Genomic DNA, 23,791 nt, shown 5'->3' with positions numbered 1-23,791 from the left:
AACATGCATAACGTAACTCTAATATTTTTCTGCAAATGATTAGACCCTTTAAAAATGTTAAACTTTTAATATATTTTTCTTATATTAGACGAGGATTGAACATAAAATAGCTGAAAGTAAGTTCATATGAATAGTTGTAATGATAAACTAATTTTCTAGGTTACATACCGATGATTTATCAACAAAGTTGTTTCATCTTTCTAGAAACAGATGGTAAATCTATTACTACCCAAGAATCTTAGATATCTCCGAACAGCATCATCTTCTTTTTCTGAAAACGAGGTACTGCAAGAACTGTCTAAAACCGATATGATAGAATGGATGTGCAATTTAGGTTTTAAACCGTGTATTCAAATAGCTCAGAAGCTTTTTCGTACGTCGATGAGGCAACGCAGCTCTGATAGTATCAGTCCGTAAGTATTAAACTATTTATAAAGTATAACTTTTAGTACAGTGAATTAAGGGCAAATATGAGTCATGTAGTAGCTCATATTCAACTATTTCATGACATAAATATGTATCATGATAAAATGTAGTTATTCCAAATAACATAAATTGTTACGCAAATACCAAATGTTGAAAATGAAGATTGGAATTTGCCAACTATTAGCCTATGGCGATCCAATTACGAGTAGTGTAGGGATGTACTTTCAAAAACCAATATTTATTATAGCATTAAGTTGTTGTTAAGCCACGTTTGGCATGAATATATGTTGTAAAGCTGTTAAACACAACACTCCTCAACGACTTTTGAATACCCATGTGTCTGTAGTAAATTTAACAAATTTTCATTTGCATAATAATTTGCAAACTATAAGTAGCACGGAATGTTTTATACGATCCAGGCTCGTTCTGAAATATTTATCTTATATGTGTTAACAAAATCTATATAGGTGATAGCTGTATATGTAGATAGCGACATGCTAAAGTTTTTCCTGATTTCATGATTAATTCAAAACTGAAATGTAAGTTCTAATTTTCAAAAATGTTTTCCCCAGCTTTCAAATTCTATTATACAAGATTGTAATGTCCACGAGATATTCTTATAGCAAAACAACTTCACATGCTTTAATATAATACTAAAATGAAAGATTTGTTGAACCTAGAAGATAACAATGAAGAATCCGTGTTCATTTTAATAGCGGATACTTTCTCGAAAACAGTTCAAGAATATTGTATATATATTATAAATAAGCATTTCATTGTCAGTTACTTCTGTAACGATACAATTGTACTTCCTTTATTAACTTCAGAAAGTTTACGTTCATGGTAGGTGTAAGTTAATTACCTACAGTTTCTCCAAAACAATTATATTTATTTTCTTGTATTTTTTATCCCGCCCTCTAAAACACATCTAATGGCATAACGCAAACCTTTAGGAGAAACCCAGAAAGGATGGTTTAATGATAAGGTGAATTTTTTCCATAGCATATTTAGGAACTTTTGTTCAATACATATAGTAGCCATTTTGAAACGAAATGCTCTGACGGAACAAGTGTGTAGGAAGAATGTCAGGAAATTAATGTAGAATACTACAAACAAAATGTCAAGGGTTTGTATTACAAATGAAGTTGAAGTTCAGCTGATGGAACACTTCACGATCAGGTATTCTTCGCTCCTAGTATAACTCGTATGTATTATGAAATCAGAAACAAGTGTCTTCAGACCCCTCTCTCTTTTAAATGTTGCTACATTTCCTTGAAAAATATGAACTTCCAAAAATTATATTACATTTTAATGTTTATAGGAACAGATTACATGAAATGTCAATTAGTTTAATAAATACAATGATATTTTACACCATTAACCAAGTACGACCTATTATTTCATTCGCACCTTCTTCCATAACATGTATTTTCCTTATTTCCTATATCTATTAATTTTGCCTTTCTAATAATTTTTTAACATTCCATATCCTTCTATGTCATACAATTCCTTTGATTCCTATGTGTCATAATAACATCTATATAGGTCTGTAGCACAACTCTATAACTTTGTTGCTTTTCCGTTTATGTATCCTGTTCATTTTTCTCTTCATTTCTTTATTCGAACTTTATTTTCACGTTCCTTCTTCTCCATTTTCCTGATGTGGATTGGTAAAATTAAGTCTGGTTTAATAGAAAAACGTGTTTGAAAGTTCACCGTAGGTGCACGAGGTTGCTAAATTAATTCCAGCTTGTGCTAATGGCCTTTATGGCGGACAAACGTGTGTTTGGGTTTTATAGATGTTATCCTGTTTCCTTCCAATCTCTACTTTTCACTATTGAATTTATTCTCATCATCACTGTTAGCTTACACGGTGCAACTATGAGAAAAAAAAACAGGAGAAAATCATTCAATGTTCTCAATTTTTCTTTACATTTCTTCCATAAACGTGACTTCTGATAATTTAGCTCTTTATGCATTATCGTTTCTCCCGAATCCTGATTCCATGAGAACTGAAATAATTAAAGCTTTTTGCAGATGCAGTACCTACTGAGTAATTTGTAGAAGGAAAATAAATACAATGATTTTGTAAAACATATTAAGCCGATAAATTACAATATTTGAACACAAATTAACTGCCCTCAAAACAAAATTTCCAAAGCATGTCATTAAAAAGTAGTTTAGAAATTTAGTAGGATTTCATCAATGTATTTCACTACTATGGGCTTATTAGATAATGCCGGTTTAAAATGACGACGAGAATGATATTTTTGTTGTCCTAAAACTGTAAAAGTACAGAGATCGTAACGTAAAACTAAGATATGTTTATCAGAATTAAAACTAAACCCGTCTATAAATCGTACAAAGAATAATCAAAATGGTGATTTCTGATCGTGCTTGCTGGTAGTTTACTCTAAGATATAACTAACTTGTCTAAGATGTATTTATATATTCCTATCAGGTTTTCACCGCATCTGCGGACAGTGATGTATTGTGCAGCCATTAGATATGGAATACCTGAAGATTCGGAATTACTATGGCAGAGATATTTGAGAGCTCAATTCGAGAGACAAAAGACCGTTGTTCAGAAATTAGGCTGCTGTAGCACAGAACCTTGGGCAATACAAAGGTAAAGTAAGATATTCATTGCAATTCTGAAGATTAAAAATATATGGAAATAATTTAGTCTGCGCATTGGAGTATTTTCAATCATTGAAAACATATACACTGACATTGAACACAACTCCCCGGCCAAAAAAGGAATACAACACTAACACAGTACCTAATTTACTTGCTGGAAATGAGGTATTTCCATCCATTGTGCATGCAACCTATATCAACCAGCCCTGACTGAAGAAAGCAGTTAGTTCCGAAATTGGGTTGTTCCGATTACCCACTTTCTGCACAAAGTACCTAATTTACTTTCCGGTGGTTTTATATTCCAGTGAATGCACTCAATCGACCTACACTACAATCAACTTCTCTTGACAGAGCTGTTCAATAGATGTACCAGTTGCTTTCTATGGTCGTAATAAGTTTTTTTGATATACAGATTGCATGTGTGCAATCATTGAAAATACTACACAGCCAGAAAATCCAAAATATTATATGAAATTAAAGAGGATGATATAGCCAGAAATTATAATGAAGCTGCTTAAATTTAAGAACGACACATTTGTAAAGTTTAGAAAGAGAATTGAACGCTATACATAAGAACGTATTTTTAAGGAACAAATTTCTGCAAGTGACATTCAAATAAAAGTTGGGCCATGGTAACTCAATAATAGAATTCTCACTTTGGGCGCGTTAGGACCCGATTGATTCCAGCACCCACAAGTGGACTTCGTTGTGGACAAATATTTTTTGAATGGGTTTTCAAGGTGTTCACGAATTTCGTTCTATGTAGGCCATTTCACCAGTATTATGCATCTCATCTTCTCCATCTGCCGTAGGCTCGGTGCATAATTGTGAGACGTTAAACTAAACAGATAAGTGAATGCAAATAAACGAATGCAAATAAGGCTATATTTTAAATTTACAAGTTTAAAGAGTCTCATATCATTACAATTCTTATAATACGGTTAAAATAAGTGAGCGTAGATGAAAGAGCGCTGTGTTAGATTTTATTTTCTGTAGTACTTGTACACAGAAACCAGAATTGTATTTTATTTTACATTTGTAGTGTTACTAGTGTAAAAGGGTTATGAATGCTATAAGAACTCGCATCACTGCAAAGCCCACATTGAGGTACTTGTAAATTCAACTACCAGTAGTAACTTATCCTAACTACTTTACTAACCTAAACTAACCTAGTCCACTACAATAACCTAACTTACTGCCTAACCTATGTTACCCTACTCTATTCTAACCTGCTGTAATCTACCACACTTAGTGTGTGTGTGTGTTCTTTTTTATGAGCACACGTCATCATGACACTTCATGACACTAGCGAACAAAATAGTAGTGCAGGCTAGAGGTTCATTTAGAGCAATAAAAGCTTTTTTTGTAATTTCACATACTAGTATAAACCTGGAAGAAATTTATTACTTGGCAACAATTGAAGGTTCCTCTGCAATAACAAGGTAAGTAAAAATGGATGTTTTGAGATACATAGCTTATAAACTAAAAGTGCAGCGGGGTAAATTAACAGGTGTAGATCTGTATATATGCCTATGGAAAAAAGTGGTGTAGTACCTGATCTGTGCTTTGGAGCATAAAATACCGAATACGGAAACTTCGGATTACTATATAACGAAGATAGAAAGTGAGCATTTACCTTCTTATTGCCTAACCTAAAGTAATGGTGAAAAGAGGAATAGACAGTAGGAACAAAACGTTGTGTGCGAAAGCGTTTATGTATTGCAACACACAATTATACAAAATATCAATAAACTGTCCGTTGTGGGCATCAAAATCGCGAAACTGTACTGTCCTCAGCTTTGTTTAAAGCTCAAAATCTGATATGTCCATTTCAGATTCAGAATCCAGGTGCGCACGCAGATTAAATAAAAAAAGCATTAGTTAGCACGTTCTAGTAAAACTGCTGCTTGACAAGAGTAACAAATCGTAGCAAACCTTCCAAAATCACCTTCTTTGAATCTTCGGTTCTCGGTTTGGCTTGTTTCTTTAAGACCAGAATGGTGTCAAATAATGGTGCCTGCACGGAATAGGCTTTTTTTCAACTACACCACTATACGTTTACGAAACTTAGACAGATCCATGTAAGGGTTCCTTACCCCCCATCCCCCTCCTTACCCAATTTATTAGTAAATCCGAAAACCAGATTCGGATTAGATATCCGAATTACAAATCATGACTTTTGATTTTCAAATCCGACATCTGAAATCCGAATTTAAATCTGAATCCGCAATTCGAATTTTTCAAAATCCGAATATTCTCATATCCAAATTCTTGACAGCACTGTTTGAATTTCCACATAAACACTGAGGAAAAAAACAAATCATTGCATTTTGTCCTGATCTGCAATATTTCTTTTTCTTTTTTTTAGTTAAGGAGGGAGAGACATTATATTTCTCTTAGAGAATTCGAGTCAATGGGTAATAGATTTTATCCTCCTGCCTTTCAGAGCGTTAAGCCCTCTCTTTGGCATTTGATTCTTATATACAAAATAGGCGCAGGAAAAGGTGTTGGATGGGCTAAGGGATATTCTTTATTATCAGCTGAAGTGGAACATCTATTAAGAGGATTGTAAACTCATCATCATTTAATTTTATATCATTTTACATTTATTTTTATTTATGCTAATAAACATAATATATGGGACTAGAATAACTGTAACAGTGCATAATGATATAGTGCAAAAAATACTTATGATATAGTGCAAGAGAATCAAAGATAAGGAATAGCTGCATCATGTGGCCAGAGAAATTGTAAACTAATGAAGGTGAGAAATGAGATGATGTGCTAGAACGTCACAAACATAAATTTGTTAATCAGACAGATGCAGGTTTATATCTTCTGTCCCGGGGCGACTCGGGACTGATGAACACAATGGGAAGCCCTTGTTAGTGGTGAGGATCTCTGTGCAATAATGGAAAAATATGAGGAATGTGATCACCAATGAAATAAATGTCGTAGATTTCTCGTTCGTACGGTGTGAGGTGCGAGTTGTTGATATATAGAGATATAAATATATTTAATGGTGAAAGTTTGTACCGAAAGGTGAAGTCGGTGAGAGCGTCGGAGTGAAGGATGTCTAAAAAGAGCGGATGGCCTGTGTGTATGCGAGAGTTGACGTATCTACTACGTAGTTCTGCAAGATGTTCCGTAATTTACGGAAAGGAGATGTATTCATAGGTGAGCCATGTGGGATATGGTAGTTTAAGGCGATAGGCTAGACGAATCACGTGTCTCTCCAGTATGCAGAGCTCTTCGTAATATGAAGCAGAAGCAATGCAACAGGCCGTATGTCCATAAGTGAGGACGGGGCGGAGAAACGCCTTATAGGTGTGAAGCAAGACATCCCCTTTCAGGCCCCAAGTTGTTCCAGTGAGTCGGCGTAAGAGATTCAATCTATTTTTAGCCTTTCTGTTAGCCTCTTCAAGTGGGCGTTGCAGGTCAGCTTGGAATCGAAGACCACACCTAAGTAGGTAACAGTCGATGTAGGATGTATAAGATATCCATCTACGGTGACTCGGAAAAGAGTTGGCTTCCTGTGAATTCTGGAACGCCTTTTAGGTGGCAAGAACACTATTGCTTGTGTTTTTTATTTGTTGGTAGTTAGATGCCACTTCTTACACCAGGCGATGAAATTATTGAGTGTAGTTTGAAGAGCAGTATTAAGTTGATGTATAGTTTTGCCAAGAGCGAGGAAAGGTGTATCGTCTGCATATGAAAAAGTAAATACATTGTGCGGAGTGGAAGGTATATACAATATACAATAAAGTATAGAGTATATCTATATATATAAAAGAGAACGTACAAAATCCTTTGTCCGCTCATCACGCTAATACGGCTGAACCAATTTCTTTCATTTTTGGGGGGTTATTAGGATTGGGACCCTAGATGGTTTTTATCATATCACTTTAATTTTTAATTACCAGTGTCTTGAGATAATTGACCATTCAAGTGTCCATAACGTACAAATCCTTTGTTATTAGTTCATCATAGGTAAAAATAAACGTATTTATATGCAACCCGCATGACCGTGTCACTCGGCGGGTTAACATAAATGACAGGCGATATACAGCGGAAAATAGCTTGAATCTTCTGTTTAAAATTTTTTAATTGATTTGCTTATTTTTACAGACACTTTTACAATATGCCAGCACCGGGGTGACCGCAGCGAAGCGGGGCGGGTTAACATAAATGACAGGCGATATAATGTTAAGATTTACTGCAATCTTCTATGGTTTTTATCATATCACTTGAAAGCGAAAAAGTAAAAATTATCTAAGTAACAAAGTTTATTGCGTTCCGGGGTGACCGCAGCGAAGCGGGGTGAACGCTGCTAGTACAATATATATATATACTCTATATACAATAAGGGGCTAAGACCTGATCCCTGAGGAACTTCAGTAAACGGAAATATAGGCCAAGAAAGCACATTACCAACAGTGACGTAAGCAATACGATGTGTAAGAAAAGAATGAAAGAGCCTCAAATAGCACATGGGAAGGTTGAGTGACTGAAGTTTTTGAATTAGTCCATAATGCCAAACCTTATCAAAAGCCTTTTCTAAATTCATGAGTATAAGACATGATTTGAATGCTTTGTTATACTGGTTTGTGATTATAGTGCTAAGGCGAAGCAATTGGTCATTAATTGAGAAACCCGGTCTGAGGCATGCTTGATGAATAGGTAGTATGTTGCGTGCTTCCAGATATGAATGAATCCGGCACACGAGAATTTTTTCTACTAGCTTACTGAACACTGAAGTAAGTTCGATTGGTCTATATGCGCTGACAGAATGTATAGGTTTATTTGGTTTGTGAAACATGCAGACTTTCGATACTTTCCATTCCAGTGGATAGTAATCAGTTTGTAGGATGAAATTGAAGATTGCAACAAGGAGGACCAGTGGTGATTGTGGAGCTTCTTGGATATGACGGTAAGAGATATTATCAATTCCTGGTGCTGTATTCTTTTTCCTCTTTAGTACGGTGTCAAGTTCAGCAGTGGTGATAGGTGCTGTAAGAGGACCTATGACATGCTGTGTGGAGGGCTGTAGAGCAGGGATGCTAGATATGTTTATCCGTTCTGAACGTGTGGAAGCGGCAGAGGGAGTAAATACTGCCTGTAGCTGAGTAGCAAAGGCGTTTGCTTTATCTTGATCCGAAAACAGAGATGTGCCATGGTCAATGAGAGGATAGGTAGTTTTGGTGTTCTTTCCAGCAAGTTGATTGAAACGCTTCCAATATCGAGAAGGATGTGCATCCTCAGATAAGTTGGTACAGGTTTTAATCCAATTCCTGCGTTTATATGCATCCAGATAATTCTTAACTGTGCGTTGCCATTGACGGTAGTGCTGAAGAGATTCACGGTTTCCTGCTCGATAATAATCGCGAAGATCTTGTCGTGCCTTCTGTGCAAGTGCGAAGTAGCTTGGAGGCAATTTCGGTTTATAAGGATGAACTTGTTCTATTGGAATGTGATGTTGAGAGCTATGTTGTATTGCAGTAGTTATAGTATTGAGACAAGAAGCGAGGTCGATATCATTGGTAGGTGGTGTTACACTATGAAGGATATCCTCAATTTCTTGTCGGAATTCAGGCCAACGAGCCTTATCGTATCTCAAGACGGAGCGAGGCGCAATAACAGGACGAGCTGGAAGTCCATGTGTTAACGTTAGGTTAACTGGATGATGGTCACTACCAATAGAATCAAGCACCTCAAGCTGGCACTTATTTATGAGATTCAGAGATATAATGACAGCATCCGGTGTAGTTTGGCTTATAGACCTGGTGTGCTTAGGAAGAACATGCAAATAAAGATGATGATCAGTTATATACTGTTTAAATTCATCTTGTTCTCGAGCACTCCGACTGTGGATATTAATATCTGCCATGATAATGATATTGGAAAAGGCATTCGCTATGAATCTGAACATTCTAACGGTAAAGGTTGGCGTGGTCGAATATAGATTGTGCTGAAATTTATGGTTATTGATGGGAAGTATATGGAACAAAATTAGGTATTCCGGGATATTATCGAAAGCTTGTGGGGTATATGTTCTAATTGGATATTTTGGAGAATGTCCTATTGCGACTTCGCCTTGGGCACGAGCCATGTGGTCGTGATAATCATGACGTGGTATTAGATATCCAGGAATGCGAGCTAATATATTTGGTTTCAACGCAGTTTCATTGAGTGCAAATACACTGATATGTTCCTCGAGTAACAGAGCTTCTAATAAACGTCTATGTTGAAAAAATGATCGAATATTAACAAAGAGAAAACTAATCTCCATAATGAAAAGTATATATATGAATTTAGACTGCAGTTTCCAGAGATCCAACATGGACATGAATATAATTGTTGGAGTAAGTGGCATGAAGATTTATGTGAAAAATTGACTTTGCCGCAGAAATGATATGTTGCGTAATATGGGCTCTCTGGAATGGAAAAATGTTTTGAAGAACTAAACTGGTGAAGCGGAGAAAATCTTCTACTATGAGTGGAGGTAATATGGATTGTTTGGGTTGAACTGTAGTGTCTGTTGTTTTTAATGGCACAGTTAATTCTGGACGTTCAGGTGCTGGTGCTGGTTTAGCTTTGCAACGGTAGCTGTATGTAGGATGAAGTCCACTACCACATGTGTTGCATTTAGGTGGCCCTTTGAGATTAGGACAAGTTTTGGTGTCATGGAGTCCCGAACAATAGCCACATTTCGGTTGATTAGGACAGTTGGCTGTATTGTGGTCATTGTAAATCTGATACTTTTCACAGAGAATCGGTAATAGTCCGTTAGTCTTAGACGGTTCAACCCGGTGTATTTGCTTATATATAGGTGCACCAAAACGAAGATGGTAATCAATTGTGTCTTGTCGCTGTGACAAAACGCGGACTAGATGTGTCGGGCCATTATTATTTCTAATACGAATGCATTTGTCAACTAAAATGCCCTCTTGTTTAAGTTCCTCCTCAATATCTGCTTCTGTTAGATCGGGTGAAACACCTTTGATCACAACTGATACAAAAGGTGGTTTTCTAGGTGGCGGAGGCTGCTTCTGTCGTTTGCCGGTAGTTTCGACAGTTTAGCATTCTTACCAAAGATTTCGTAAGAAGCTTTATTCCGTATAGTTATTCCAAAATTTGGATCCTTCGATTTAAGAATATAGCCGTTTTTGGTCTTAACTATTTGAGCTAGGGTGTCCCGTACTCGAGGAACGTACTTCATTATTTGAAGAAAGATCATTTTCGAATTGGTGTATTTAACGTCGTAGTCAGTAAGAAGGAAATGATGAAGTTCGATATTAGCTTGTGTTGAAACGAGATTTGAAGACACCGCAGTAGGGTTATGCTGTGGATTGACCTCGATATCCATTGAAGCTAGAGGTGAAAGAGACCGTATACGTTTAGCAGACTGTGTAGACTCGTTAGATGGATGCCGATCCTTAGATGTGTTTGGTAAAGGCTCGTTTCCCCACGAGAAATGCCGGGTGCGAGTGGATGGTCCTCGGTATGCCGGTTGTGATAGTGAAGTGCTTGGATTAGCATGAAGCAGTTGTGGTAAGCCAGAATGTCGACCAAGATTCGACTGTTCAAGTGAATTGCCCGAGTCCGCCATAGTGATGATGAATCCTAGTTCCGAAGCCCAAATGATGAAAATGAAAGAAAAGATTATGAATGAGATTCAAAAAGCAAATTTGCCCTCCGAAAGTGAAAACTTCCGTCAACCCTCTAAGTGTTGTACGTGTGCTGTGCTCACAAATGCGTATGCTACACTTGGTCCTGGCTAGCACATTAACATACACAAGGGAGGTTAGGCTCCTTGGATCAGTATTATATTTCTTTGCCAGAGTTCACGATTTATTTTTCTCTTTCATCCCTTCCACTTCTGTCATTCTTCTTCGACTGCTTCGAGTTTGTCCATTTCGAAACAAAATGATCCAGTATGTTTGTGAGCCATTGCTTTCACTTGAACCGACGCTTGAAAACAAAGTAACAGACCCATCGCCTCGCCTCGTCACATCTACCAGTGCTTGCATTACTAGCCACAGACAGAGACGCCCTCTGTTATTTGTATCTGAAAACAGCGACTAGTTGCAGATCAATTCTTTTTCTCATAACTGGTGCTTCGAACATGCACTAGACAGAACAGAAAAAGGAAAATAACTCCACACGCCTTCTTTATCTATATTTTTCCAGGAATTAAGGTAACTCGAGTTACCTTGTTATTGCAGAGAGCCCTTCAATTATTTCCAGTGACCTCCCTGAATTTCATCTGTCCCACATAAGACATTATTATCTGCTCATTGGAAATACCTCGCAGAAATACAGGATAAGTAGATATTTATAATTAGTTAATGAATTATAATTTGTCAAGAATTATTTTCGAATGGTGTGTTTAAATTCAACCTACACGATAATTTCAATATTTATTTCAATGTCACGATCCTCGTTGAGGAAAAGTACACTTCGTATGGTATTAGAATATAAACGTGTAAACTAACATTTTATAGAATTGAATTCAATGTTATTTTTTTCGTATGAACTTAGAGATATGAGGAATGAGTAACATGCGTCATTTATACTGAAAGAAGGATGTTAATAATAATAATAAGAAGAAAAGAAGAATTTACATGAGTTAAATAGAGTCAAATTACATTGTCATGAGATTTATGAACTCCTCAATCGTTTCAAATAAAAGGAATAAGTTCCATGTTGCGTTGTCGAAATATCCAAGCGTGATAAAACTGACCATGGCAGTTCGGGAGAAGGCACTCGTCTGCAGTGAAACTAAGCATGCCATTTGAAGGACTAACTCATACAGATTACAACAAGTTCATAAAATTCTTGTATGGTTCAGAGCGGTTCGAAAGATTCAGCTTGGAAGTTTATATGAACAAATGAGTCTGTTAGCATTTAAACGCGTTAAGTACAACATTATTAGCAACGAATATTAACATACGAATTAAAATCTATCGGAGGTAGCAACGAAATCAGTTTTGTAATAACTAACGGGTTTGTTGGTTAAAATTAGTCATTATATTGGTCACAATTATGACAGGGTAGAGATTAAAATTAATCACTGTTGTACTTCTGTTCTATGAGGAAATGACGCAGGCAAAAGATTTCCTTGCACCATGAGCATTTTATATGTACAATTGCGTTAAATTTTATAAGTATGTGTACTTCTTATTCAGAATTAAGATTTGGAAAATAATTCTATGTCTTACTCAATTACTTGTGTAATCTTAGTGAATGTCAATTTATCGAAAGAAAATATTTGCAGTAAAATGAAGAATTTACCATGAAACATCCTAATAGTACTACCTTGTTCTGTTTCTCCTCTAACATGAGAACTCTCGAGGTAATTTTCTCCGGACAATCTGATATGAGGCGAGAAGACAGCGTAGAGTGTTTCGAAGAAATCGTCGAAAGCCCTGTGGGATACTTCTATGCCAAAGATTATTTCATAAATAATATAGAGAAAATAAGCAACTAGTAAGTATTATCTTTCGTATGTTCTACGTTAAGCTTTATATTTAACCAATAATTATTTCCACACTTAGAACTTTGGTCCATAGTAATTAATTCATGTTACAGAACTTACGATATACCCTAGGTAGAATGTATGGTTATTACATTAGGTAGCCTTATCCAAGCAGTTATTATTAATCCCATGAAAATTGGTAACCCACAGTGCCCCATAGTAACCATTAGTAACCTATAATTATTTGTAGATTAGTGTATACCCGAAAGAGGTTGCGCGCTAGGATAGTTCGCGCGAGTGGCAGATTGAAGAAGTAATGGCAAGTTGGAACAAACTGAGAATTGGCAATTTCGCAAATAGAGTCATCACTTAAACTCATGTATCGATAGAAGCTGTTCACTGAGAAATATCTTCCACTTTTCTCTTCAATAGTACGGAGTAAGTGCGTATGGTATAATTCATAGGAAGACTGTTGGAATAACATCTGAGTTAGTACAGTGTCAAAACTAGCATTGCACGTAGTTTACCACCAGTTTAAAAATTTCCACCCAGACTATGAGGGTCGTTATTCACTAAATTGCATATATCGTGCAATCAGACAAGCATTGAATTCAATAATAGGATGGATCACGCATGCAGGATAAGTTATATATTCTTCGTTAACATAACACTAGAAAAATAATTAGAAGTATGCAATAACTACTGCTTTTTACATTTGATACACAAGACTCGTATGCATAAGGGCTTACTTCCCTGTGACTACCTTTAGTCTACCTGAAAATTTCAGTTGTTTGTTGGAATGTAGCCCCAGCTCATGTAGGATGAACTTACCTCAGCCTCTTCAAAAGTGATTTCGACGGTTCTTGTCTTAGTACGTTGCCTACGAATCTGCAGTACATGTCAGTTTCAATATGATTGTGTAAGCTAAGTAACTGTCTATTTCGAGGTTATTCATTAGTTAAGTTACACAGCTTATAATTGAATTTTAATGCTACCGAGCATAATATTAAGTAATATCGTACAGTAGCGTACAAACGTTACTATCCATTTAAGTTAAATGTTAAGAAATTAAATAAATAAAACTTGATAGCAGTTAGTAACTCTCCTTTATACTTAAAATGAAAAATAAGAGGCAAGACCCCATTTTAATGTCTCGTGAAACCATATAACTTTAAGCTAACAGACATAGATGGAAGACTTCGTGAAACTAAATCTGAGGAAGGAATGGAAAATATCCCAAGGACATAATGTTCTTTGCCACACTCATACATGGCATAGCATAGAAACAGGAGTTTTGTAATTGAGCCAAACATTGTACTGTAATATGACATTACCTTCTTATTGGACTTTCTACTTGATATGCCACCTGAGGTACCCAAAGTTATCATAAACATTATACGTTTACATTTAATATCTAGAACATAATTCGAACTTTAAATATATATATATACATTTAAATGCATTTTTGAATCATAATTTAATTTGAAGATTGAATAGTAAACTTCACACATATACATAATATTCAAAGTTAGTAGTCAGAACCAATATGTAAAATTATATGTTCCATATGCAGTTAGTTATATTTTAGGAACACTCAGATAAAATATATTGATTCAATTGAGATACAGTGCTAGGTAATGGATTCAGACATGAAATAATTTGATATAAGGATAACGTTAGAATATTCAATATTAAATTTATCATAACTAAACATGAATATTCAAAGAAAAACATACACAAAACGTCTATTTATTTTATTTTGTATTAGTTGCACACTGAAAAATATACAAATTTTCACACACTTGTCGTTTCATACTTTCTTGCTAATTATGGATATGATATATGCCTGGGGGCGCGGTGGCTCAGTGGTAGAGCGTTCACCTCTGGTGCTTGGGGTCCCGGGTTCGATCCCAGCCCCCGCCAAGTGAACATTGTGGTGGACAAACACCGTGTTCGTGGGTTTTCTTGGGGTTCTCCCGTTTCCTCCCACATTCTCCATTCCACCATTTCACTCATCTCTCATTATCACCGTCTCCTTTAGCCTAACCGGCATAACCGTGGGACGTAAAACTCAAAGATTTCATTTCATTTCTGATATATGCCTCTGTATCTTATCTCATTCTCCAGAGCTTACAACTTAGCTTTAGAGCACTATAATTAATGTAATTACCTAATCTCATACTACTTTTAATCAAGTCTGTTCCTTAACGCATTTAGGATTTCCACTTTTTTAGATAAATTATAGACTTTCATTCAAACAGGTACTGCTTCCTTACTATTTACGACAGAATCACGATTTGTGCTTCGTTTTTTTAGGATTGATCATTCTTTTCAACGGTAGCACTCATTTGTCTGTATTATACACCAGGAATGGAAAAATCGAAAATAAAACGGGAGATTTTTTAATTTCTTTTAAATTTTTGTGCCTCTCTGGCCCGGGCCTGGGTTCACGTAGGGATCTGATTTCTTTTAAACATATATACTGTTAGGTACATAATATATGTGCAAATTTTCGTTCTTCTATCTTGAAAACTGAGGTCGGGAGAAACGTTTGAAATCTAACCCATATTTCATATATATATCTATAAATACCTCAAACGTGTTCTGCGTCATTCATATTGGACCTAGATTCATGATTAAAACACCATTTCCTTTATTATGAGAGGCCCTTTCCAACGATATTACTCGCATGTAAATATCATACACCTGAACCGGAAAATTGGGGAAAAGCTGAGAAGTTCTTTTTTTAGAAAATCCTACCTAAACAGTCTGTCCCTCTGCCTCAGGCCTGATTTGACGCAGGGATCAGAACTTTTTTCTAAAAATACATTGTCATGTATAATATGTGTGCAAAATTTCAATCTTGTATCTTGAGAACAAAAGGCGGAAAAAATTGTTAAAAATTTCTTAATTAAGTCTCTTTACATACACACACACACACACATATATATATATATACATACCTATTATAAACATTTACTGAGTCATTAATATTTGGCCTATAATCATATTTCAAACGTTATTTTCTTCAGTATAACAAGCCCTTTCCAACAGTTCCACTCATATGTTTGCATCATATACCTGAACCGGAAATTTGAAAAACAAAACAGATATTATTTCTTAAAAAAATGATGCCCTCGAAATACTTGCGGTCCTCGGTTCCGGTCCGGTTTCATGTAGGGATCTCAGAAAAGTTTGAGCAATACCCGAAGGTACACACAATCAGTATGTGAGGTTCCAATCTCATATCTTGAAAACTAAACGCGTGATTTTTTAAAAATTTGCCTTAAGAAAAAAAAGAAAGTCACGCCCCTCCGCCCCACTTCTCGTTACCAGGTTGACCATCCGGTTCCAAAATGCATCTGAGGTATCCCTTGGTCCATATTTGAGTTGACTAATAAAAACATGGCTTAAATATCTGTTGTGAGACCTAAATAAGTGGCCGAAAACGATACTACGCTATGGCAACAAATGTTACCAAAAATCCTTAAAGGGAAGAGTGATGATATGTTACAGGAGTCACCTCTAAGAATAAGACAAGTGAGATCGTTTCATATTGTGAACTAAGGTGAACTCATCATTGAAGTTGGTCGTAGTAGGTCTATAAGTACCAGTTCTAATACTGTACAGGAATAAAGCCATAAATTGAACTCAGTGTTGAGACTCTCAAGCCATTTGTCAGTATGTCTTGCCGTGTTTGCTATATGAAGATTAATATTTCACTCAAAAAAGGTAGTACATTTCGATAACGTTCGGTTACACTAGACGTAAAATTTTGCAGATGGAACACATTCTTTGGAGGCTTAATTGATTTTAGAAATCTGTTTGTCGTTTTCTCTTACCTTTTTTGACATATGAAAATCCACAGCAAAAGTGAAAATAGTAATAAATTTTTACCGCTTTCGATTTTAGTAGAAAGATGGATGTGAAAATTGTATCTTTCCTTGAGACATCGAATCGATATCAAAACGCCGCTAGTCATTATCTCATCGCTTTCTTCCTATATGGATACCAAGTTAGTAGTAAATTTGTAGCACTTCTGGTTTTGGTAGAGGATGCGGATGAAGATGGATCTTCCCTTAACACAGTGAATCAATCCCAAAATGTCGCTTTCCTTATATACAATATTACTGTGTTTATATCAGCGTTGGAACAGGAAATTAATCTTTACCACTTTCGATTGGAATACAAGGTTATTGGATGAGATTGAATCTGTTGTTTGGGTAGTGAATCAATAAAATCACTTCTCGATATCTCTTCTGTGTTTGTTTTGATAACTGTTGACAAATAAGCAGACAGACTGAAACTTATACACAGCATAGTTTGGAAATCTAATAAAATCAAAATAATATTACTATTGTATGCCAGAAATAATTAACAGTTGTAGTATACATGTTAATTAATTATTTTCATTATATCTTTTATAGTTACCAACCTGTACCGATAGAGCTTGGAAAGTTGTTTAATCTTGTCGCAGAGCAAGTGACTGTGGAGTCAGAATTAAAAGATGTAAGCAATGATGAATAGTCGAAAACTACGATTTAATATGTTGATATATCTTTCTTTAAGGATAGTGCTTCTGAACTCTAAATATTTCAGAACTTTATATCGGAGGAATAGTAATTGAGTGAGATGTTGCTAATATAGAACTCTATTTTATACTTATCTAACTAATCCTATTCTCAATCTACATCTTAATTTTAGTTTAGAAATTTCAGGTTATAGAAGTACTATATATTAGGAATCATAAAACGACAAGACAAGGTAAAAAGGTGTTATATTGACTGCAAAGATGTTGGATTGAAAAAGAACATGGTAAAGTTGAAAGTTATATTACATAATTATACAAGTGAATGATTGAATTCAAAATACTGAATTAGAAGGAATACATACCTATCAATGAAATACAAGGTATTCTTCGATGACAGTATTTGAAACGGAAGAAGAAATATATTAAGCTAGGATAAGCTAGAAAACATTTGAATGCAGCAACTTCATTTGAGAAAGGAAAATATCAACGTAAACGTAAATTTTTAGCATTGTATTATGCTTGTATTATCATATTAAGTAGATGCGTGGACAGAAACATAATCAGACATTCTACATTTGAAGACTTCACAACGAAGGAAGAGCATATTTGTACTATGACTTAGTCGCAAAAGACAATTTTACACACTATGAAGTTTAATGGAATGATGTATGTTATCCTGGTTGTTAAATCAAAAAGTTGGTTTGAGCATGGCATACTGCAAGGAGAAATGATGAACCTTGGAGGAAAGCATTACATAACTGGATTCAAAGTGACCTACAGAAATATTAAGAAACAATATTTGTACCAAAGGGCACATCTAGCCACCTAAACTGTCGTAAAATATCCTGTAATGACTGGTAATTATTACTTCTAAACGAATATACTAGGAGCAATGGAATGCCATGAAATGGCAGCTGCCACAGGACACGATATGGAATTCTCGATTAAAGTCAGTGATGCATCCGCATCTATGTATCCAAACCATGTCAACTTAGAAATAACTAGTGAGTCTTGTTAGAAAGAATGGGTCTATAATTTAAGGACCTGTAACCCACCACAAAAGAGAGAAAAGTAAAAAAAAAAAAAAAAAGATCACTTTTACTCTAAACAATAATTCGGTTAATTCTACCATGTCTTATTAGGTCTACGTATCATTTTCGAACAGACTGCTAAATAAGATCAAGGTAAAACGTTACAAAATACTACAACAAGATCACTTAATGTCTGTAGATTATACAAGAAAGTTAATGAATAGTATTGTACTTGCTAATAAAAATCCAGTTTTCACTTGTTATTTGATCGACATACATAAAAATCAAAATATTTTACTGGTGAATATACTAATGAGATAGTCAACCTTACTTTCCTTAAGCCTGTGTTTCTTCCTAACACTTTTGGCGCTTGATAGAAATTCAATATTTTAGTTCTGTATTATGTTCAAATAAGAAATTCAAAGGTTAATACAGTCCTTACCAGCCAAGGGCAATGTTTAATAGTATGAAATAGGCAGGCGATAGTTAATCAAATCCAGCTTGTTCTCGGTAGCAAGGAAGAATATGACTTACCGAAGACATTACTTTCTTACAATTATCCTAGGTCAGGTGTGCCCCTTTATCGAAAGGCTTGAGTGCAAATCTCTCAAATTTATCAATCCTCTCCAAAGTTTGCTATTCTTGCTTCAAATTTACAATTCTAATGCGTCCAAATTTACCTTTCTCGCCTCCGAATTTACCGTTTTTCAGTTTGGTTCTAATATTTTCAATATATGGTGGTACATCATCACCAAATAATTATATGATCTTGACATGAGCTACAATGCTCACCAGTGGACATTGCTGTCCACTGTTTATGTTTTATGCTGTCGGTATTATTATTATTATTATTATTATTATTATTATTATTTCTGAAATCTTGTTGGTGGTTGAAATCAGAGATTTTGAAATTAATACTAATGGATCAAGTTATGCACCTTTAGTTGAACTGTTGGTGTAGAAACAGGTCGTTGCAAGTATGGAATCAATTCTGGAGTCAATTATACCATATAAGCTTTTTTGTGTGCGTGTGACAATCCCCTTCAATGTTTGGTGATCTGTATTACTTATTCTTATTTTCTGTTATTAGTTCCTCTTCTGGATAAAGTTTTGCCACGAATCTTACATGAAATGAAATGAAATGAAATCTTTGAGTTTTACGTCACAGTTATGCCGGTTAGGCTAAAGGAGACGGTGATAATGAGTAATGAATGAAATGGTGGAATGAAGAAAGTGGGAGAAAACGGGAGAACCCCGAGAAAACCCACGCACACGGTGTTTGTCGACCACAAAGTTCACTTGGCGGGGGCTGAGTTCGAACCAGGGACCCCAAGCGCCGAATCTTACATGAGTTAATAATTCTGGATAGTACAAGTGTCGATATACTTATCTATATATATAAAAGAGAACGTACAAATCCTTTGTCCGCTCATCACGCTAATACGGCTGAACCAATTTCTTTTATTTTTGGGGGGTTATTAGGATTTGGACCCTAGATGGTTTTTATCATATCACTTTAATTTTCAATTACCAGTGTCTTGAGATAATTGACCATTCAGGTGTCCATTACGTACAAATCCTTTGTTAGTTCATCATAGGTATAAAAATAAACGTATTTATATGCAACCCGCATGACCGTGTCACTCGGCGGGTTAACATAAATGACAGGCGTTATAATGGTTTTTATCATATCACTTGAAAGCGAAAAAGTAAAAATTATCTAAGTAACAAAGTTTATTGCGTTCGGGGGTGACCGCAGCGATGCGGGGCGGGTTAACATAAATGACAGGCGATATAATGTTAACATTTACTGCAATCTTCTATGGTTTTTATCATATCACTTGAAAGCGAAAAAGTAAAAATTATCTAAGTAACAAAGTTTATTGCGTTCCGGGGTGACCGCAGCGAAGCGGGGTGAACGCTGCTAGTCACAAATACAACTAACACACACACACCAATTGTAGTCAACCCCAGGACAACAACCGTACCTAGGCCATACTCACAATTTATAAGTCCTATTTCAAAATGTTGCAGGACCAAGGTCTGCATACACGAATCTGTATAACACCACCTGAAGTATTGCTATCACCTGACAGAACACTAGAGAAGACAGTCATGGTAGTGCTCAGTATTGCTATTTACAAATATAAGGTATTGAAGTACGTATACCTTCCCATTAATCTATGATTTATCCATAGCTTTCATGCAAAACAAATATTTTTTCCACGAATAATACAATTGTGTTTTTAAATTCCCATTTACCTGCAAGAACACAAAAGGTGATATGCAGTTTTTGGTGGACATACTTTAGTATAATATTCCACGCTTATTCTCCCAAGCTAAGAGAGACGGTGATGATAATGTACGAAATGCTGGAATGTAGAAAGTGGGAAAAAACATATTTGGCCGTATGCAGAGCGATTATTACTGTTGCATCAAAAGCTTGACTAGCATGCGATCTTAACTTCCATATTTTGTAACACGTAAGTTAACAATGATTTATATAAAAAAATCCTTGATTATTCCGTAGGCTAGTCCAAATACAACATTCCAAATGAAGCTAGAATACAAAATTCCAATAAGAAAGTAGTTCGCGTTAGTGTAAAGTTTGACAACAAATTTCGTGCTATTTCTGTGTAATGAGAAGCCATAACTTGATTCGTTAAATACATATAACCATTCTATATGCAGTGGTGGTTCTCGCGGGAGGTCACATTGGTAAAAGAAATAACTCTTTATAGCTTCAAACTATAGAAATAAATTTCCATACAATTTGAGAAAGCCACATGCAGAAATTAGGGCAGTAGGTAAGCTTTCATTCCTTAACATGTTACGAGTAACATTTGTCGGTGTAACTTATCTCAAGAGCTCCACTGGTTATATACCATATTCATATTTTAAAATTAACACTTACACCATTAGAAAATATGTTCATTAAGTTAAAGTAGCTTCTATCTTTGAAGTAAGTAGAAGAGATTTTAAAATATTATTTTATTTTATTTTACTTATTTACAAGCTACATGCATCTACTCAAGGACGCCGATTTCACTGTAACTCTTGGGAGACTCATTCAGATGTATGTTTGGTTGCAAATAAGGGTTTAAGAAAGCATATATGATGATTTTATGACGAATTGAAAAATGAAATGAAATCTTTGAGTTTTACGTCCCACGATTATGCCTGTTAGGCTAAAGGAGACGGTGATGATGAGACATGAGTGAAGTGGTGGAATAAAGAAAGTGGGAGGAAACGGGAGAACCCCGAGAAAAACCACGAGCACGGTGGTTGTCCACCACAAAGTTCTTATGACGAATTGAATTCAAATTATGCCAAATATTGTATATTCATAAAAGATACATATAACAATACAGATAATCATAAAAAAATACATATTCGTAAAAATACATGGGGGCACTGGCCCTCCGCCCCCAGAATCGGAGGCCTTGCACATACCGTTAAATTTAAAGTTTTAGCTCACACTATAGTCAATAGGCCTTCTAATATATATATAATGCTTTCTTCTGTAATATATTTATATATACTATCTTTTGCTCTGAAAATGCATATAAAATTTTAAAATTATAAGTCATTTTTTCTTGTTTCAGATGGAAGATCTGTCAGAAGAGTACAGACATTTGTTTCGGCATTCCAGACTCTTGGTGGAATACGGTTTGGAAAAGATGAAGTTTCAAATCCACTGGATGGAAAAGTATTCATATGATGTCATAACTTGGCTAGAAAACCAGAATGAAGTTCAAAAGAAGACAGTTTAATTTTAAGATGATTTTACTAGATGTAATACTCGAATTCTATAACAAATGATCAGTGTAGCATGTGGAATGTACAGCGAAATCTGAAGAGAAATAAAACACAAAAGTTCTGAATTTAGTAGTCTTCCATATGTGACTACTTTTTAATTTGTTGCGAAAATCTGTGAAACAATGATATAGCTATATACTAATATTACTCCATAGATTTATCACTTGTAAATAAGGTATCTTCTGTGAATCAATAGGGTGACCAACCTAAAGAAACTTTATTATAAAGTATTGCTGAAGCGTTTCCACATGAAAGATATCAATATATTAATATAACTACAACTTAAGAAAATGAACATTAATATAACTTCATCATTCGTTTAACGTCCCATAATTATGCCATTTAGGCTAATGGAGAGAGGTGCTTAATGCAAGTGAATGATTTATACAAGAATTAGTGGTATGGGATTTGTAGGGGGGAACAATAATACCACTAGAAATTTACAAACACCATTTTGTCCACCACAAATGCAACTGGTGGAGTATACAACAATTTTAAGTATTATTGTTAAACATCAGTCAATGATATTTTTAATTATTTGGAGTTGCGAATTCCTTTATATCAAAACATTACTATGCTTACTGGACCAAATATCAAGGATTTGCATGTTCATTCCGAATCCTTCTATTTATTGTCTTAAATACATGTTTTAATATATTTAATATATATATATTAATATATTATCTATCAGAAGGTGAGATGCTACGACAGACAAAATTATTACTTCAAACTAGATAGTAATAGGGAAGAGTTGCATAAGTTTGGACACTTTTAGAATAATTATTTATTTTACAGATACAAGTTCAAAATGTGAATGACAAATGTGTTCATTGGCCACATGGGAAATTGTACTCAAATGCATGTAAATACTGTACCAAAGAAATAGCAAATGTACGAAATTATAGTTTGAAACGAAGTCTCCAAATAGAACATCTTATGAAGCAGGTCGTGTAAGTTGGGACAGAATGTACTTTAAAATGAGGCATGCTGTTTACTCCATCTTGTTGCACTATACACAAAATAAAATGTCCCCAGTTTCACCAGAACACATTAAGTTTGACTAATCTTCACATGCAGGCACTAAATAAAATCTGTTTAAGAATTGTACAGTTCGCTAAACACTGAACAATTCAATCATTAAATGTGTGAAATTTATGACTTCCGTGGCGTGTACAAGGCTTGAAACGAAGTTTCATGAAAGGTGATCTTTCATTTTATATTATGTTCTATGTTGTTAGAGTAGATGTTGGTTTACACACACGTGTAGATAATCATGATGTTTAGCCACGAAGATGGGCTTTGTACGGCGTTGCAATTAATACATGCGCATCCAATTTCTTTCTACGAACAGTTCTCAAGCCTGTTTCTGTAATTTTGGAATAGCTTGGAGATGGACTTATTTGCTCAACGCTGACATGTGATGATTGAGGTATAAGACTGATGCATTTGATATGGATGGTAGATCAATATTATCGACTTCTTTTGATATCGACACTATCGCAACCGCGTTACTTGTAGATTTTGTCGCAGTAAAGATGACTTCGTAAAGTGATTGTGGGGTTTGAGAACGGTTGGTGCCGGAACCACTCTCTGAAGTGCTAGTAGGGCTACTACGCGAAGACCCAGCTAAGGCACCAAGGAAATCGCAATCTGCTGAAACAGTACTATCAATAGATCAAACGCTTGTTTTGCTAAAGTTACTTGCAGCATTGGCTACGGGAGCTCCTTGCCATATGTGATATTGAAAGCTGATGTCAGTTGATGTTCCGTGAAGGATCTCCCACGATGCTGGTATAGCACAACATTTGAAAAACTTGATCGTTCCCCAATAAACGGAACACGGAAACATCCAGAGACTACATTTTA

At 35.3% G+C, this 23,791-nt stretch overlaps 1 protein-coding gene across 1 annotated transcript; it reads left to right on the top strand.

Moving 5' to 3' along the window:
* The first annotated feature begins 236 nt into the window (after window positions 1-236).
* On the top strand, window positions 237-21,879 carry LOC145679509 (aminopeptidase Ey-like). The gene is made up of 5 exons (XM_081750088.1): window positions 237-413; window positions 2,888-3,055; window positions 12,412-12,555; window positions 16,972-17,053; window positions 21,712-21,879. The coding sequence occupies exons 1-5, from the start codon at window positions 310-312 to the stop codon at window positions 21,877-21,879; spliced, it is 666 nt and encodes a 221-aa protein (XP_081606214.1). The 5' UTR covers window positions 237-309.
* The last annotated feature ends 1,912 nt before the right edge of the window (window positions 21,880-23,791 follow it).

The sequence above is a fragment of the Thermobia domestica genome, chromosome 2 (assembly GCF_964235325.1).
Source record: "Thermobia domestica chromosome 2, izTheDome1.hap1.1, whole genome shotgun sequence".
NCBI lineage: Eukaryota > Metazoa > Arthropoda > Insecta > Zygentoma > Lepismatidae > Thermobia > Thermobia domestica.
The sequence above is the reverse complement of the archived record's forward strand: the minus strand, read 5'-3'. Positions and strand labels throughout refer to the sequence as shown.

Bases quoted from the DNA above. Each gene is read 5' to 3' on its own strand.
- LOC145679509 (XM_081750088.1), top strand. From the start codon at position 310: ATGATAGAATGGATGTGCAATTTAGGTTTTAAACCGTGTATTCAAATA. The intron at 414-2,887 runs GTAAGTATTAAA...TATTCCTATCAG, and splicing joins AGCTCTGATAGTATCAGTCC to GTTTTCACCGCATCTGCGGA. The intron at 3,056-12,411 runs GTAAAGTAAGAT...CTCTAACATGAG, and splicing joins GAACCTTGGGCAATACAAAG to AACTCTCGAGGTAATTTTCT.